The following is a 19,865-nucleotide window of genomic DNA, read 5'->3' on the forward strand; positions in this document are numbered from 1 at the left end:
AGTATTTCATACACGGTTCAATGCACAGTATCTTCCCGACAGCAAAATGTACTGTTCCAAAGAACAGTGTTCACAGGGAACGGAAGAAGGTCCATCACTTTGGACGCATAATACAAACTTAGAGAATACAAGATAAAGTGCCTTGTAGGGAATAATCCTGTGCAGACTGAGGAGAAATGAGCTTGCCCTCCACCCCATCCACCCATCGCCAATGGGTGTGATTCAACTGCATGGCCTTGCCCTACATGGGTTCTGTACCTTCTCCAGCATCCCACAGGTCAACACTTAGGATATGGGAACTCGGCAATGAACCTGAAGTGACTGGCTCAGCTAGTGCACATGAAAATACTTGGTTATAGCACATACAGAGGGCCCTGACAAGTCGCTTTTCCCCTCTCTTGTGCATTTTGAGAACCAGTGAGGAGCAAAGAATTTATTGTTTGGGATACACAGTGCTGGAGGCCCAGTCAGACACATAAAACAGAGGCCTGGCAATTAACCATAAACCCTGAAATGCATCCCAGCTACGTAGATGGCTAAGCCATCCAGAGGATAAGGCTAGAGAGATCAGTTTTCAAAACCCTGGCATTTGCACTTACTTCCAAGAATGCCCATAAGCAGGAATGATTGAGGGAGGGAAGAACAATGAACAAGAGAGCTAAAGGGAAAGCAAGACGCACTCCTGTCTCCCACAGCTAGCTGCCGCTCCAATGTCACAGCACCATTCGCTAGCTGACTGGATTCCCAGCCAATAAACCCCATCTGTAGCAAAGCAAGTGTCTGAGGCCAATACAAAGAAATATGGCAGGTGTGTGGCACTGAGAAAGCAGACCACGAAAACGAGTTTAACTATAACCCACTATATTGCTCAGTTACCCCTGGAGGTCTGGCTTTAATTCAATATACTACTTGTGGACACTGCCAAACAGAGTGAGCTGTTCTGATCAGCTCCTGGTAATAAACTCCTACAACACCCCACCTCTCTCATCGCACTTCACAATGTAATGGCATGACGTCACCTCCCTCCTATGGAAAGCCAATTTAAAAAACAAACAAAATCTTTGCCAAGGACTACAGCTGAACTCTGACGTGGGACCCAAGGAAACAACTGGAAGCCAGGATACCAGTTCCCCTCATAATACTGAGGGCTTCTCACTCAGCACAAGCTTGAGCCATCCAAAGGCTCTAGACTGAACAGGTTCTCAGGACAAGGCAGGCAGCCTAGTGCAGAGGCAAAAATCATGGAGCTGGGAATCTGGCTGCCTGGGTTCTAGGCTTGGTTCTGGCACTTACTGACTGTGGGACCCTGGACAAGTCACTTTTCCTCTCCTTTGTAAAATGGGGATAACATATACCTCAAAAGAGACCTTGGGAGATATGGTTAACATGCTCAGTTGTGAGGAAAGGTGCTATCTACTGCAAAGCATCCATAACCTACGAAGGTTGGGTGTGTACTTTCGGGCTTTTAGCCTCCAGTTCGGAACCGTTGCTGGGTGTCCTCACAGCCTGATGGCTGTTATCCTCTAGTGCCCTTAAGATGTAATCTACTCACAAATCTCCCTTTCAGAGGAGAGGTATTGCCCAACAGTGTATCTGCTCAGCACCAGTTCTCATTGCCATTATAATCCAGCCCTGCAACAGCAGGAAATTAGCATCTCTCTTGGCTCTGGATGGGAGCCTATGCAGTGTCCTAGGCCAGGCTCGAGTAGAAGCCAGGATCAGATCCCCATGGAATTTCAGGGAGAATAAAGAATGCAGGAAGCAGGAGACCCCTAGTACCACCAGAACTAGATCTCTGTGCCATCTGACCCTGCGTGGTGCTGTAACATCTTAGGCTCACTGTGAGGATACAGTAGGAAAACAGGTTTCAGAGTAGCAGCCATGTTAGTTTGTATCTGCAAAAAGAAAAGGAGGACTTGTGGCACCTTAGAGACTAACACATTTATTTGAGCATAAGCTTTCGTGAGCTACAGCTCATTTCATCGGATGCATACAGTGGAAAATACAGTGGGGAGATTTATATACACAGAGAACATGAAACAATGGGTGTTACCATACACACTGTAACGAGAGTGATCAGGTAAGGTGAGCTATTACCAGCAGGAGAGCGGGGGGAAAAAACCTTTTGTAGTGATAATCAAGGTGGGCCATTTCCAGCACTTGACAAGAACATCTGAGAAACAGTGCGGCGGGGGAACAAACATGGGGAAATAGTTTTACTTTGTGTAATGACCCATCTACTCCCAGTCTTTATTCAAGCCTAAGTTAATTATATCCAGTTTGCAAATTAATTCCAATTTAGCAGTCTCTCGCTGGAGTCTGTTTTTGAAGTAGGAAAACAAACACTCCTCAGCTTTCATATTGCTACCACCAGATGCAGCTCCCAGCACAGTACAAGATCAGTGGTACTGGAGACCACATGGGCCTGAGCAGCACTGGGTTGGAACTGGACAGCCATGAAATCGGTCTCCTGGTGCTAACAGGGTCAGTGCACCAGAACACACTGCTGAATGGATGAGGGGGTGTTACACAGGCAAAGGGAGGTGGTAAACAGCAGCCCAGGAAGCTATACCTGGTAAGGGCAGCGAAGTAGCCAGGAGGGTAAGCTGTGGCACAGAAGCTCATGGGAAGGGCAGCAATTGCCTTGTTAAAAGAGCTACTTTTGGAGGTTCTAGTTATATGGGGTCTTTTGTGCGGAAAGTTGCCAGGACACTAATCAAGCCTCAGCAGCCTGCGAGGCAGATAATGTCTGACTCATCCAAGTGGATACAGCAAAATCTGTGACAGAGCTGAAAACAGGACCCAGCCCCCACTACCAACTCCCTTCCTACCCACCAGGAATATCCAGAAACTCAACACTGAACAGCAGCAAATTAGTGCTCCCATTGAGATGGCCACACTGGATTCTGCTCTTCAGTGCTAGGTTCGGCTGCTTGGGCTCAGAGCTGAAGGGGGAAGAAGCACGTAGACCATCAGTTACCACATCATGGGGTGAACACACTCTCCAGTGTTAAGCCCAAGAGGCCAGTTACGGCAGCCCGCCTAATACTTTGTCCAAAAGCTACACAGGCTAGAGCTAAGAGAAAAGGGTTTGGGACCCCAGGACTGGTCCTGCCTCCACTCCCTTCTCTTTAAGGATTATGATGGCAGCTACACAGCCCTTTAAGGTCAGTATATTCACATCATGAGGGTGTTTATACTGAAGCCACCACCTGTGACAATCTGGTCAACTGTCCTTGTAGCCAAAACAGGGAAGAGTTTCTCTGACATGGGTAAAAACAACCAATGAAACCTTGTGAAAGGGCCAGTCTCATATCCAGTGTGGCAAGCCAGCACTACTTTGATGGGTCTTGCGCTCTCTTCTTGGGGAGGGTTCAGGGCACCATTTATCGCCCCTGAACTGATGTATTAACTGCCCCACTAGTGTCCTAGAAGAGGGGAGTAGAAAGAGAGAGACCCAGGCCTGCCCTCTACTCTGGGTTCTAGCCCAGGGGCCCTAGGGATGGCAGTAAACTGCTTGACCTAGCAGTTCCTTCCCCTGGACTACTTCCCCCTCCTGCCCTTCAGCTTGTGGGGCTTCCTGCTCTCCCTCTGCACAAACCAGGCATCCCTTTACCTAGGGTCTTGGTCTTCTTAGCCCACTGCAGTACTTCTCCAAACTCTCCTCTGCTTCCCTCCATACTGCTCTCTACTCCAACACCAATCCACTCTGATTCAACTCCTTCCCTTGTCTGACTGAAGCAGGTTTTATCAGGTGACTGGCTTTAGGTGCTTTAATCTATAGCAAACTTTATTCCCTCTACAGGGAATAAGGCTCCCTTCTAACACTCTCCTGCTGCCCTCTGGCCATGCTGTATCACCTATTTCCCCCCCTCCCCCGCACCCTCCCTGTTCAACACCATGGGGTTGGGCTACTTGGGACGCGAGGCAGTGCTGTCGTGATAGGCCATCAGCGTTGCCGTATTGGCTTCCAGCCCTATGCTGTACCTGGAAATGGAAGGGCTGCAGGGATAGGAACCACCTAGTCACTCTTGCGTACTTCTCCTTGTTTCTGTGCATCCACTGGAGTGGGTCATGGTCTGTCACGAGGGTAAGCCACCGCCCCAGTAGGTAGTAGCGGAGAGTCTCCATAGCCCATTTTACCGCAAGATACTCCTTTTCAACGATGGCACACTTTTGTTCCTTGGGGAGGAGTTTCCGGCTGAGGTACAAGATCAAGTGTTGCTCCTCCCCTACCATCTGCGAAAGGACGGCTCCTAGCCCTACCTCCGAGGCATCTGTTTGTAGGATGAATTCCTTCTCGAAGTCTGGGACTATGAGTACTGGATGGCAGCAGAGGGCGGTCCTTAAATCTGCAAATACTCATCAGTCCACTTTACTATCTCGGGGCCTTGAGCCTTTATCAAATCCGTCAATGGCCCTGCTCTTGTGGCGAAATGAGAGATTAATCTCCGATCGTATCCTACTATCCCTAGAAATGCTCTGACCTGCTTTTTGCAGACTAGTCGAGGCCAACCTTGTACTGCCTCCACTTTGTTCCGTTGGGGTTTCACCAAACTTCTCCTTACTACATACCTCAGGTATCTGGCCTCAGCTAGTCCCATCACGCATTTGAGAAGGTTGGCAGTGAGGCCGGCCTTCCGCAGGACATCTAGCGCCACTTCTACTTTTCCGAGGTGAGTTTCCCAGTCAGGGCTATGGATGACTATGTCGTCTAGATAGGTGGCGGCATACTTGGCATGGGGTTGCAGCAATTTGTCCATAAATCGTTGGATTGTTGCAGGGGCCCCACTAAGTCCGAAAGGGAGGACAGTGTATTGGAACAGGTCATCGGGTGTAGAGAAGGCAGTCTTTTCCTTGGCATTCTCGGCCATGGAAATTTGCCAATATCCTTTGGTCAGGTCTAGAGTGGTTAGGTATCAGGCCTTGCCTAACTGATCAACTAGCTCGTCAATGTGTGGTATCGGATAGGCATTGAATTGGGATACTTCATTCAACTTCCAGAAGTCGCTGCAAAATTTCAGGGTGCCATCAGGCTTGGGGACTAGGACAATAGGGCTGGACCACTGGCTGTGGGATTCTTCAAAACCCCCAAATTCCACCATCTTCTTCACTTCTATCCTAATTACCAGAAGCTGAAAGGCAAGAATTCACTATGGTCTTATCGTCACCCTTACTCCAGGACTGGGTACAATATGATGTTGGACCAGTGTTGTACGGCCCGGCTGTATACAGAACACGTCCTGGTTCCGTTGGATCATATCAATGACGTCTGTTCATTTTTCTGGAGTTAACTTAGAAGATATCTTCACCTGCCCCTGTGGGTTGTCTGTCTGGGGTGGAGCTCCCGAATGACCAGGCACGTCTCTCAGTCACGCCAGGGCTTCAGTAAATTGATGTGGTAGATTTGCTCTGGACTTTGGTGAACTGACCTTATAGTCCACCTCCCCAAATGGCTTCCACTATTTCATATAGTCCATGCCAGCTGGCTAGGAGTTTGCTTTCTGCTGTCGGTACTAGTACCATTACCCGTTCCCCCAGCTGAAATCTGCATACTTTTGCCCAACAGTTGTAATATGTCCACTGGGCCTCTTGTGCTTTTTCCAAATGTTCTCATACTATAGGGGTTTACTCGAGTTATTCGCTCTCTCATCTGTGTCACATGCTCAATGACATTCTTTCCTGGGTTGGGTTGTTCTTCCCAATCTTCCCTGGCAATATCTAATATTCCACGTGGGTGGCGTCCATATAGTAGTTCAAAGGGAGAGAAACCAGTGGATGCCTGGGGGGGGGGGGACGGGGACTTCCTATATAGCAAACATTAGATACAGCAGAAGGGCATTCTAGTCTTTTCCGTCCTGTGCTACCACCTTCCGGATCATACTTTTAAGGGTACGGTTAAACCGCTCAACCAGTCCATCTGTTTGTGGATGGTAGACAGAGGTCCATATGGCCTGGATGTGGAGTAGGGTACATAAGTCTTTCATTAATTTTGACATGAACGGGGTTCCTTGGTCTGTCAGGATCTCCTTAGCGATGCCCACTCTGGCAAAAACCTGGAGTAGTTCTTTTGCTATTGCCTTGGACGTGGGGTTTCTTAAAGGAATGGCTTCTGGATACCGCGTGGTGTAGTCAAGGATGACTAGTACGTTTTGGTGGCCCCGTGCCGATCTTTCCAGTGGGCCCACTATGTCCATTGCTATCCTCTCGAAACGGACTTCAATAATAGGCAAAGGTACTAATGGGGCCTGCAAGTGAGGTCGGGGGCTACACAACTGGCATTCAGGGCAGGAGGTACAATAGCACTGGACCTCTGCACGTATTCCTGGCCAATAAACCTTCCTAGGACTCTATCCAGTGTCTTGTCTACTCCTAGATGTCCCCCAAATAGATGGCTGTGAGCTAACTCTAGCACTGCTCTTGTATGTTTCTGTGGGACTAAGAGTTGCTCTACTACTTCCCCTCGTATTTGCGCTATCCTGTACAACAGATCACGTTTGAGCACATAATATGGCCTTGGGCCTTTGGTCTTTCCTTCCACAGGTACGCCATTTACTTCCACTACCTCGTCCCTCACATTTGCATATAGCGGGTCATTGGCTTGGTCCTGCCTGAAATTCTCATGTGTGGTACCAATCTGACCTAATTCCAGAGGGTCTGTTTCTACTCCACCCCCTAGGTTGCCCCTACTTGGACTAGGAACCGCCTCGGAGTCCTCAGTGGCCTGAATTATCTCCTGGCCTCCTGAATGTGTTCTCCCTTGTTGGTAGGTTTTCTGGTTTTCTGGTTCTCTGCTAGAATCCTGGTTCCTTATCTTTTATCTGTCGTCCTTTCCTGCCTAGACTTTCAGGGTTTTCCAGGGGATGAATAACTCTGGGGCAAATTTGGCAAACATCAGGGTGAGACTATCTGTAGGTGCCTCCGTCTTAGCCCGGGGCTTGCTACCCTCCCCTGGCTCTACTGGGGGGAGTAAGCTCTCAAACCTGGGGAAGCCCCTACCAATTAAGACAGGGTAGGGGAGCCTGGGGACCACCCCTGCAGTCACCCTGGTAGTATTCTCCTGGATCTCAATCTGTACTGATTGTGGGGCAGAAATTTACGGTGCCATGAACACACGTTACCCCTGTGTTTTTGGCCCGGGTTAGTTGATCTTGCCCCCACCAACTTCCGAGACCAGCGTGACAGCACTCCTGGAATCTACTAATGCTATGGTCTCAACAATAATTCATTTTTACTGATCTTGTATACCCATGCGAGGTCATTGCGACCCCTACCAGGCCAATTAGGCCACATTGCTCCCCGTGATCCCCAGATTACATTGCATAGGCTCTTCTCCGTTGGGGCACTGGGCTGCTATATGCCTCAATTCCCCACACTCGTAACACCGCCCCCTTATTCCAGTTGCCACCCTCTGCCTGGGGCTATTTGGCTGGCTCCCCCAGTCCTCTCTTCCCAAACTCCCAGGTCCCTTCTTGGCCTTGGGCCGTTCCTCAGTGTTGTTCCTCCCAGTGATGGTTCTCCTGGAGCTCTCGACAGTCCAGGGCCTTGGGTTTGGGACTGGCTTCCTGGTTTGCTGTGTCTCACCCCCTGGGGTCTGGAACAGTTCACGGGCTGCCAACTGTCTTTCCATGAGGGAGACCAACTCAAAGGTGGAGGGGTCATTCTGGCCAACCCAAGCCCAAAGGCCTGGTGGTAGCCCCCTCATATCCTGGTCCAGTACCAGGAGCTCCATCATCTTCTCAGAGCTGAGGGCCTCAGGGCGCAGCCATTTCAGGTCAGGTGGATCAGGTCAAACAATTGAGATCAGGGTGTCTTGTCCCCCATATACTGCCACTCATGGAGCCTCTGGGCTCGCAATACCTTCGTTACTCCGGATCTGACCAGGATCTCTGCCTTCAGCTGGGGGTAATCTGCTGCAGTCTCTGCAGCCATATCATAGACCACCTTCTGGGCCTCCCCACACAGGAAGGGGGTGAGGATACCAGACCACTGATCTTGGGGCCAGGCCTCCCGCAGGGCTGCTCTTTCAAAAGCCAGGAGGTATGTCTCCACATCATCCTCCTGTGTCATTTTCTGTAGGCAGTGGCTGGCTTGTATGGTCTGGGTCCCGTCGCAGTTGTGGTTCAGCTCCATAAGGGCCTTCATCTGGTTCATCAGCTCTTGCAGCAGGGCTCGGTCCCGGGCAGCCTGACTCAGACGAGTAGTCTCCTGCTGCATCTGAGTCGCCTCCTGTTGGGCAGTTGCTTGAACCCGGGTAGCCTCCTGCTGGGCTGCGGTGGCTTGTATTAGGTCCTTGACCACATCGTCCATCTTAGGGACGGGAGGGTTTTGGCTAACCCTGGCTTAAGTCGCCAGCGTGTAGATCCCACTCCTGACACCACATGTGGCAAACTGCCGGTACTACTTTGATGGGTCTTGCGCTTTCTCTTCTTGGGGAGGGTTCAGGGCACCATTTCTTGCCCCTGAACTGGGGTATTAACTGTCCTAGAGGAGGAGAGTGGAGAGGGAAGGACCCAGGCCTGCCCTCTACTCTGGGTCCCAGCCCAGGGGCATTAGGAATAGCGGTAAAGCGCTTGAACTAGCAGTTCCCTCCCCTGGACTACTTCCCTCTCCTGCCCTTCAGCTTGTGGGGCTTCCTGCCCTCCTTCTGCACAAACCAGGCATCCCTTTACCTAGGGTCTTGGTCTTCTTAGCCCACCGCAGCACTTCTCCAAACTCTCCTCTGCTTCCCTCCAAACTGTTCCAACACCAATCCACTCCTGCTTCAACTTCTTCCCTTATCTGATTGAAGCAGGGGGGGTTTTATCAGGTGACTGGCTTCAGATGCTTTAATTTATAGCAAAACCTTTCTTCCCTCTGCAGGGAATAAGGCTCCCTTCTAACACTCTCCTGCTGCCCTCTGGCCAGGTACAGAGTGCAAATGTAAAACTGGTGCCTGGACCGTTCTAACACTGTCTGAAACAGCTAAAGCCACCCTCCCCATGCAGCTGCACAGCCTGATCAGCGATAGCCACACCTTACCTGAAACACGCTGGATGGGACACTATGAAAAGTTCAGGACAACATGCTTTTGTTGGCAGGCTGATGGGTGGCTGTTGTATTGTCACCCACTGGGCACTGCAGGACTGGCAAGTGATTCATGAGCAACTTACTGGTGTCCGATTGCGTGCCAACAGTGGGCATCTTACCATCACTGCAGTGTATGGTCCCACGAACGCCCAGGCCAACAATGCGTGAAATACAAGTTTTAGTCTGAGAAGAGACTTCGTCATGACTTCAGCGCACAGCTAGGAAAGAATGACAAAGGCAAGTATGCTCAGGAAGTTTGGTATTGGGCAGAAGGACAGGAACAGGCAGTGATGCTGGAATCTGCAGCTGCCAATGATAGTGGGATCTCTCATTTGCTCTTCTGTCACCCAGCGATTCACAGATTGAGCTACTCCAGCCCAGATGGTTTCATCAGGACTGCTCCCGATCATGTCCACCAACAGTTAACAAGCTCAGTGGTCATGGATGTGCGAGTTCACAAAGGTGCTGCAACTTTGACACTGACCATTGACTTCTGCTGGCAAAAGTGTGCCTCTGACTTCAAAGACAGCAACAGATAGGCCAAAATTAGTCTGATTCAACTGAAAGCTCTCACTGCAACCAAGCTATCAGATGGCTCTCTGTTCTTAACTGCCTAACGCCAAAGTGTTAGAAACAGAGGCCTCACTCCTTCTGTCTGATAAGGAATGGCATTGTTTCAAGTCATCAGTGCTGACTGCTGCTGCTCAGTGCTTGGGTCTCAGCCCTTCAATCATCTTCCCTGGATCCGTGAGGAAATGCTCAAGGCAGCCGTAGCTAAGAACAAAAAAAGGCTACAAAAGCAAAGCCGAATGGGTTTGGCTTTTGAACGTCATGTCATTCTGTCAGAAAGATCAGGAGTGCTGGTGGTCAAATCAGGCAGTTTGGAACAAGCTGCCACCATTGTGATATTTTGCAGGAGGTGGCGGCACCGGCTTGTCCAGAAGGATTGGGATGCAAGTATCAGCCCGAGCCTTCAGAAATCAGCTGCTTTGACAGGAAGATCATTTCAAGATACTCCTTGATGAGTGGCTGCCTGCAGCCGCTCTTCAATTTGAAGGGCAGAAAGTTCTGGTAGGGTCTCCATCCTTCAGCCAAGAAAAGATTCGGATCACAGTCCACAGGCTGAAGCGTGGGAAGGGACCAAGTGTTTTCAAGATCATCCCTGAGCTGCAAGAGCATTGTACTGTGGCTGCATAGGCTCTTTGTGATCACCTGGCTGCACTAATATTCCCAACGACTGAAAGGAAAAGAGCAATGAAGTATTAAGCTGTTGCGGACCCAGGGAAATTCTTCACTTCCATGTTAAGGTCTGGAATCAATGGTGCACTTTGTGGCAAAGGCCGGGAAGCTCAGTGTGGCTTTAGACCTGGTGGTTCCACTCTTGACCAGAGATGGCTCAATTTAATAAGCCGTGTGCAGCACTTATTAATAGACCTCCATCAGGCCTCTGATTCTGTGCATTGAGCAAGCGTGTGGGATCTGATGAGGCGTCTGGGCATCCCTGGGAAGACAGAGCCATTAACAGAAGAGCTCTAAAACGGAACAGAAAGCTGTGTTTGAGTCAATGGCAGATACACGGCACAGTTCCCTATCTCCATGGGAGTTTGCAAGGCTCGGTTCTTTAACCATTCTTGTTCAATATCAGCACTGATTGGCTGATGGATAAGCTTGAGGAGGCCGCTATTGGTAGCACTGACTGCTCAACGCCATTCTATGTCAAGGTCTTGACTACACTGATGACATTGTCCAGTTGGCTCTGGTGGATCGCTGTAGCTGATGGCTGATCCAATTGGGCAAGCAGCAGCGTGCATTACTCGGGTTATTAATCCAAATAAAACGAAGTCCCTGGCTTTTACCATCAAGCAGCATCCAGCTCTAGATTCCAACCAGCTCTGTAGTAAACGGTCCATGGCAACTCTCAGATACGTTGTTAGTGTCAGTTTCGGAGGATGGTGTAAAGATGTGGACACTTGTAGAACAGCAGCTGCTGCCATGTTTTGGGTCTTTCAGAGGCCTCTGGGGGAACGATGCGACACCTAACTTGCCATGAAGCTGTGGATCTACAGAACCACGGTCATATCAACGTAACTGTATGGAAATGAAACGTGTGCTGAGGAAGGGTGAAGACCACCAGGCTGATATTTTCAATTCTTGTCGTTTTTGCAAGCTGCTCCATATTAAATGGCAGGACAAGATCAGAAGTGAGGCTATTTAAAGCCAAAAACACAAACCATCTTCATCAGCACTGGTTCTGTTCCCATGCCTTTCCTTGGTATGGATGTATCAGAATGGAAGGTCAACGAATTCCAAAACATGTTTATCATGGAATGCCACTAAAAAGGCCTGCAATCACATGGCACCCACCGTTTTGATGGCACAATAAGCGTGCCAGAGATGGACTCACATGGAATGTCCAGCCAGCCACCGTAAGGACCTAGAGAAGTCGATATAGGTGGTGCTGCCCCATGGATAGCAGTGAAGGCTTGAGGGAGAGTCTCCATATTTGCAAGACAGGAAGCAAGAGAGGACTGCCCAGGTCTGTAAGAGTTCCTTAGTGAGAAGCTGCTACATAACTGCAGAGTATTACTATGTGGGTCTCACACCAGCAGCCAAGCAGCGAAGACCATTCCCAACAACCTAGGATAAATTAGGCTGGTGCTCTGTCTTTGCAGTAAAGTTAGGGACAGTCAAAGCAACACTCCAGGGAGAGAAGGTGAAAGATTCCTTGTAATTTACAGCCTCAAAGCTGCCACTTCCACTGAGGATTAGAGGTTCTCAGGACTTTCTGCCCCACTGGTTAACAAAACACTGACGAGCCTCCCACTGGGTAGGAGCTCGGATCGATTCACTGGCCAAGACAGTGCTAACTGGTAGCAGAGGAAAGACCATTTTTAAACAGAGTTGGTTCGGCATTGGAGCAAATAGTTCAGAGCTCCTGACAGGAGCAGATTAAGGCTCAACATGGACAGACCAATAAAAATCACAGGAGCTTCCAACCACGGTTATGGAGGTTTTAGGGTTTGTTCGGTTTTTGCAGGGCTGGGGGGTGACCTGCCCACCCTTACTGCTAGAAAGCAACATGGTGTTGCTAGAGGTGTTCTGAGAAAGTATTCTGGGGCCCTGTTCAAAATACAGAACCCACAGAATCCGCTGTGCTCTGCTTGATCAGACTGCTAAAATTAAGTGCTGATGAAAAGTGATAGATTAAAGCTCCCAGAAAGCGACAGGGAGGGACCTTCTCCTAGGCTAAGTGTCACCCCTAAGACTGGCACTAACTGGCCCTTGTTGCCATTCCTGTTCAAGTACCACTACCAACCTGCTTCCTGCACGTATAACGCAGCAAAATAGATCTAAAGTTGCCAGTAGGAACCCCTGGTTTCCTTAGCCATCAGCAGAAGCCGTATCAGGCTCGAGAGAATCACAAATGGAAGGACTGCAGTAGTGGCAACCCTGCAGGAACAAGCCTGTGTGTTGACTACAGACTCCTTCATAGCTAGGACATCTGGCACTACGCAGCAAGGCACAGTTTGAGCTCCAAAGGCTGGTATCAGCCCTAAATCCCAGAACGCCCAGGCTCAGTCCTCCACAGGAACAGTTATGGCCCCTTCCTACCTCGGCTCTGACTCACAGCAACGACATGCTAATAAACTTGTCTAGTGAGCTGGGACTGAATGACTGAGCCCAACGGGGCACAGTGTTTATCTGCAACCACAGCAATTTGCTAGGCCCAGGGAACAGGAACTTGTTCATAGCTGTTGCTGCCGCCTTACTCCCTGATGCCACCGTCTCTCCATCTGGCCATGCAATTACAATGTTCATTGCCTGTGGTGAGGTACAGCCAGGATTCCAATGCTCCCTGGAACACTTTTGCTCTGAAAATTGCATGGTTTTCTTGAGTGGTTCCCAGTGACCCATGGTTAAACCACAGGATTAATAAGGTCGCTGTAAATGCAGCTCTACCAAACCGCCTCTGAAACAGAACCCACTGACAGAGGAGTTACATAGGTTTTAGGCAGATCTTCGCAAGGTTGGCTATTGGGCAATAGGGTGGAGATAGCATTTGAGAAAGTTACTGCTGGTAAACGTCTCATACTCCTGGTTGGCGAAACTGTCCAGGTAAGTCTCTCTAAGCGTAGTTACCTCAATTACAACCAGATACGCAACTTTTAAATATTTCAGATTTTTCCCCATTGATGCAGTTGCATGTCACTCCACTTGACTCCATTCAACATTCGCTCACCGAGCCTCAGGCACGAGCCCCACACAGCTGTCCTTGGGTTGCAAACACCAACAAGCTAGCTAAAATACATCCCTCAAGACAGGAAGCTTGTGTGGTCAAATGTCATCCATTTCATTTCCTTCACAGGCTGTGGTAAGGGGGAGGGTCTAGTGAAGAGGACAATGGACTGGGAGTCAGAAGACCTAGGTTCTATTCCCAGCTCTCTAGCTTGCTGGGTGAACTTAGGTAAGTCACTTCCGCTCTGGACGCTGGTTTCCCTGTCTGTAAAATGGGGACAATGATACTTCTACTTTCTGAAGCACTTTAAGAGCCACAGAGGGAAAGTGTCAAGTGATGAAAACCTAGCTGCAGGGGCGTGTACAATAGGAGGTGGGGCCTTGCTCTTGCATGCAGGGATAAGATTTTGTTTGGAGGACGGGAGGAAAGGTAGGTTAATAACACATTAGTCCAATAGTCAACATTCTGGGCTACGTCAAGCATGTGGGGCAGCAGGTTCTATCCCTCACAGCCAGAACTACTCCATGTCCCTAGAACAGCTTGAGTGCCTGGTTTGAATGGGACCAATTCTTTCACATCCTAGTCCCTAGAGAAAGGAGGAGCAGGAATCAGGGCCAAAGACTTTAAATCATACTATACCAGTGATTTACAAGCTTCAGAGGACTTCTTGACACTGCCACCATGATCAGTTCAGGAGTACCTGTTTGGCCTTTATTGGGAGCATAGGAAGAGAATGAGTCTTTCCCGATCTAGCTGCTCTAATGCATTGTGCCACAATGTAACGTCAGTTCGGAAGCAGTGCTGATGGGCTCTTGGGAGAGCTTCTGTCAGATGCTCTGCACGACATGGCCTGGGGGGAGGGAATGCTACTCAGTGATTCACAGGACTCTAGCAAGAGAAAGGGTGATTAGAAGGGCAACAAAAGCGATTAACAGTATGAAACAGCTTCCATATGAGGAGAGATTAAAAAGACTGGGACTGTTCAGACTGGAAAAGAGATGACTGGGGGAGGGGGGGGGGGGAGAAGAGGACTGAGGGCTAGAACATCGTGAGGAGAAAGTGAATAAGGAAGTGTTATTTACTCCTTCACATAACACAAGAACAAGGGTCACCAAGTGAAATAGGCAGCAGGTTTAAAACATACATAAGTACTTCACACAAACGTACAGTCAAGCTGTGGAACTTGTTGCCAGGGGATGTTGTGAAGGCCAAGACTATAACGGAGTTCAAAAAATTAGGCAAGTTCATGGAGGATAAGTCCATCAATAGCAATTAGCCAAGATAATCAGGGATGCAACCCCATGCTCTGAGTGTCTCTAGCCTCAGACTGCCAGTGCTGGGAATGGGCGACAGGGGATTGATCACTTGATTACCTGTTCTGTTCATTCCTTCTGAGGCACATGGCATTGGCCTCTGTTGGAAGACAGGATACGGGGCTAGATGAACCATTAGTCTGCCCAGTATGGCCATTCTTATGTAGAGGGTCAAGAAGCTGCATTTACTGTTAAAATTAGCATTTTTACAAATACCTTAGAGTGCTTCACAGAAGTGGACAAATACCCCATTGCGGGTCCAGTGGCGTGCCTTGTACATCAGTGACAGAATTAGTTATAAAACCCAAATCTCCTAATTTCCATACGGCCCTCACCACTAAGAAGAGAATCCATGAATCACAACTCCCAACTCGCTATCTAAAAATTCTATCTAATGCAGTGGGAGCTCAAAGGATTTTGGACAAGAGATGGCTTTGCAGCATGGCTGTGGAGTCTGGCACATACAACAGAAGAGGGCACTCACCACTCCTCCTTTATCACCCTCCATGAACTGCACAATCTGGCAGGATGACTTCTCCCACAGGAAGATGTGTCCACAGTCACTGCCACTCACCACGAACTCACTCTTCGGGCCGTAGAAATTAACACCCTTCACTGAAAGGAGAGAGAGATTGCAAGCAGAGAGCTCAAGGACAGCTCTGAAGTCCACACAGCTCTCCCTGTGAGATTTTGTTTACTTTATACCCAGCTGACAACAAGTTTCCAAGGTTACCAGCATGGATCTGTTCATCCCCCCCCACATACACGCTCATGCTGTACAAGCCCAAGAGTTGATTTTAACATGTGAATTTGGTGCTTGTGAAATAAGGGACTAAGAACAAGGCAGTAACAGGCACGGACCTTATTCCTCACGCAGCTCTACTGATGCCCTGCAGTTCAAAACTGCACTATCCACTGAACCTCTTCAGAGTGGAGATTGCAGATTTAGTGATCGTGAAAGATCTCAGTTTAAAAGCCTCAGAGGTTTTTAATGGCATAAGCATCCCTGCCACTTTAGAGGCCAAGGGGTTTGTGCATGCTCATTAGTGAACAATATCAGGGAGGAAGGAGACAGGGGTGCCCATTAATGGCTTGTTCTTACCTGTGGCATTATTGCGATGTCCCTTGTATCTCTTGATGTACTCTGCCCCGTCGCTGTGAGAGGAGTTGAAAAGATAGATGTCTTCATCATTGTAGCTAGCCAAGAGGTCTGCCACAGAACAAGAGACGTGCACACAGGATCATTAGCCTCTGCCTGTGGATTTTAACATGCTAGACAGTCTGCCCTGAAACAAAGGCTAGGATGGGCAAGCAATACAGCAGCTTATGCCAGCAGACCTCCCAGGACCCCCCAAAGCAGACTGCACCACAGCCCAAGAGCCAGGGCTGATCTCAGAGCCTTGTAAAGAAGGTAGGCCGGTGTCCTTCCCATTTGACATTCAGGGATGAGGCAGAGTTAAGTGACTCATCCTAGAGCACAGAGAATCTGACTCAGCTGCACACAGAACCTAGATCCCAGAAGTCCCAGGTCCTTACTGCAGTCACTAGCATACAGGGCCTGCCCCCATGTAGCAGACGTCTGTGGCTGTGCAGTCCTAGCTGTGGGGTATGTTTCTTCCCTCCCAACATTTGTTCCTTTAGGACTACACACAAGAAGTCCAAACATGAAGGCTTCCACTCAAGGACATGATATTCCCACTGCTCAGCGCCTTACTGAGCAGGAGCCCACGGGAGCAGAGGGAGGTGGTGGCAGTGCTGGCCCTAAAGACATAGGGCTTCTACATACCTGATCCATCATGGCTGTACACGAGACAGGTGATGTTAGCTTTGGACTCGCTGTTTACCTAAAAGCAAGGGGGAGGGACCAGACAGCTCTAGTCAGACTTCCTTTGCTCCCAAAATGCTAATTCAGTGATGCAGTTATGCTGACCATACTCTATTATGGTGGTGCCTGACAGCGACTGGCTGTGTTCGACAACAGATTTCAAAATGGGGCCTGTTTCTCTCCAAACCTAGGCAGCCCATCTTTGTAACATTTCATACAGCGTTAGAACATTCGAAGGGTGAAACACGCCAGGCAGTCTGTTGGGTTTTGCTCCATAATTTTCAGATAGGAGGTCTCTGAAACTGGGCTCTGGGTGTAACTTTTTCTTGGCAACCCTACTTTTCCCCATAAGACTCTACAGTACAGCGTAGCCTGAGTAGATCTGGATCAACACTTCATAGATTTAAGTGTCAGATTTAGGGGCCCTTTTCTGCTGCTCTTCACATAACTGAATGGTTATGTGCTGTGCACGCAAACCTGATTGGTTGGGGCGGAGAACATGCAAACTTCATTGATAAGGGCTGGGCACACAATACCTTCTCCATCGGAGCTGTGTTTTTCTGTCAATTTTCTCCTACATAGTTGGGTTCATGCACAGCTAGTGGAAAACATTTTAGCCACCAGCAGCTGCACCTCTACCCACTACAGATGTTCACGCCCCCTCCAAGCCCAACCCCCAAATCATTAAAAACCTAGGCGACCAGTATATACAAGCTTCTTTGCTGTAAAGCAATTAGGGTTGCTACATGCCCACTCACCCCAAGCCTGGCAAACCCACAAGAACAAGGAAATGAAGAGTTAGACACCAACAGTACATACCCTCTCCTGACCCACCTTCCCAGGCCACACCTGCAGCATATAGGGTGTACGGGATACTGCAGGCCATGGTTGAGGAATAACCCTCTAACCCTAACCCCCGTAAACTGGGGGAAGGAATTCCAATACACCATGAAAGCAGCTTCCTACCAGGTGGTGAGGACAGAACTTCTTAAGCACGCCATTGTTTTCATTTTCATCTATTTTCCGCTGATCATAAATCCTAGATGAAGACAGAAAGCCGGTAAGATTAATGCCAAATTCAAACACACAAAGCTCTTGCACGAATTAAGTGCTTTTCTGCAAATGAGTTTTCAAGTGCCCTACAGCTTCTAACTATGCAGATTAGACGTATCCAAGTCACTTCACCCTCAATTAAATGCACCACCTCCGAGATGGAATGTGGCAGCTGTTTAAGACTGCAGTCAACTGAAACTCTAGAGGGAACGTAGATAAAATGCAAGTATTAGAACTGGGATTTGGCCATGATAGAGGCTGACACACCAGCTCTTGTGAGCACAGCCATGTGATCTTTAATGACAATGAGAGGTTGGGGCCTTAAATCTGAGTCTCATCTGATAGAAGGCAACACCTGCAGCTTACTGTCTCCTTACATCACGCTGGAGCAGTTACATTTGTACCAACTACACCCCAGAGAGTTTTAGCTAAACAGCAAGATAAGGGAGAATGTAGGGAGAAGATAGGCAAGGGAGAAAATAGGTTTTCAGCTGAGATTTGATGCAACTCAGACACCATGTGGCAAGAGACAAGATTGTATCTCCTGCCAGCTGGCAGAAAGGGAAAAGGCTCTTACCCCGAAAAAGGGGGACAGAGGTGGCTAGTGCTAGTTGAGCAGGTGAAGGGAAAACCCCTGGGTTGTGGAGTAGGTCTGGGGCAAGCAGGAGTGGGGAGCCTGTGGAGGACAGGATGAGGCTGTGTATAATTGTGGAACAAGGTTTACAACCAACCAACCAATAAAACCACCACCACACAGTCACCAGGGCCAGCTGGTATCACACAAGAGTTCTGAAGGAACTCCTATGAAAATGTAGAACTATTAACTGTTTGTAACCTGTCATTTACATCAGCCTCTGTACCAAATGAAAGAAAAGGAGTACTTGTTGCATATTAGAGACTAACCAATTTATTTGAGCATAAGATTTCCGATGAATGCATCTGATGAAGTGAGCTGTAGCTCATGAAAGCTTATTGTCAAATAAACTGGTTAGTCTCTAAGATGCCACAAGTACTCCTTTTCTTTTTGCGAATACAGACTAACACGGCTGCTACTCTGAAACCTGTACCAGATGACTGGAGAATAGCTAATGTGATGCCGAATTTTAAAAAAAGCTCCAGAGGCGAGCCTGGCAAGCCTAACTTAAGTACCAGGCAAACTGATTGAAACTATACAAAGAACAGAATCAGACACACATGAACACGATTTGTTGAAGAGTCAACACAGCTTTTGAAAAGGGAAATCATGCCTCAATCTCAAAGAATTTTAACAGGAGTCAACAAATTTGACTAAGGGTGATCCTTACACAGCGTACTTAGACTTTCAGAAAGCCTTTGACAAGGTCCCTCACCAAAGGCTCCTATGCAAAGTAAGGTGTCATGGGATAAGAAGGAAGGTCCTTTCATGGATCATTAACTAGTTAAAAGATACTAAACAAAAAGGTAGGAAGAAATGGTCAGTTTTCAGTGGAAAGAGGTAAATAGTAGGGTTCCCCAAGGATCTGTACTGGACCAGTGCAGTTCAAGACATTCATAAATGATCTAGAAAAAGGGGTAGACAGTGAGGTGGCAAAGTTTGCAGACGATATAAAATTACTCAAGGTAAGTCCAAAGCAGACTGTGAGGAGCTACAAAGGGATCTCCCAAAACTGGGAGACTGGAAACAAAATGGCAAATTAAATTCAGATTTGCAGATGAAAGCAATGCACATTAGAAAACAGTCACAGCTCTACATACAAAAAGATGGGATCTAAACTAGCTGTTACCATGCAAGATCTGGGAGTCATTGCAGACTGAGCAGATGTTTTCAGAGAACAACATGCAGCAGCAGACAAAAAAACCCTAACAGAGTGTTATGAATGAGTAGGAAAGGGATAGATAAGACAGAAAATATTATGCCACTAAATAAATCCATGGTATGCTCAAACCTTGAATACTCTGTGCAGTTCTAGATGCCCCATCTCAAAAAAAGAAACATTAGAATACAAAAAAGTACAAAGAAGGGCAACAAAAAACTAGGAGTACAGAACAGCTTCCATACAAAGAGAAATTAAAAAGACGGGACTATACAGCTAAGAAAAGACAACTGAAGGGGGAATATGAGAGAGGTCTATACAATCATGAAGGGTGCGGAGAAAAAATGAATATGGAAACGTTATTTACTCCATCCCATAACACACGAACCAGAGATCGCCCAATGAAATTGATGGACGATTTAAAACAAAAAGGAAGTACTTCTTCACACAGCGCACAGTCAACCTGTAAAACTTGTTGCCGGGGGATAAGGCAAGGGCCAAAAAGTATAACTGGGTTCAAAAAAACAAACACACCACCACACAAACAGGTAAGTTCATGGGGATAGGTTCATCAA

At 48.2% G+C, this 19,865-nt stretch overlaps 1 protein-coding gene across 3 annotated transcripts in view; it reads right to left on the reverse strand.

Moving 5' to 3' along the window:
* DCAF8 (DDB1 and CUL4 associated factor 8) overlaps positions 1–19,865 on the reverse strand; it is a 55,506-nt gene that overhangs the window by 5,761 nt on the left and 29,880 nt on the right. For all 3 annotated transcript variants that reach the window (XM_048828351.2, XM_048828350.2, XM_048828352.2), the window contains exons 8-11: positions 17,411–17,483; positions 16,406–16,463; positions 15,722–15,829; positions 15,104–15,234 (exon numbers count right to left, since the gene is read on the reverse strand). In XM_048828351.2, coding sequence (XP_048684308.2) covers positions 15,104–15,234; positions 15,722–15,829; positions 16,406–16,463; positions 17,411–17,483 — 370 coding nt within the window. The remainder of the gene's footprint in view (positions 1–15,103; positions 15,235–15,721; positions 15,830–16,405; positions 16,464–17,410; positions 17,484–19,865) is intronic.

The sequence above is a fragment of the Caretta caretta genome, chromosome 24 (genome assembly GCF_965140235.1).
Source record: "Caretta caretta isolate rCarCar2 chromosome 24, rCarCar1.hap1, whole genome shotgun sequence".
Taxonomy (NCBI): domain Eukaryota; kingdom Metazoa; phylum Chordata; order Testudines; family Cheloniidae; genus Caretta; species Caretta caretta.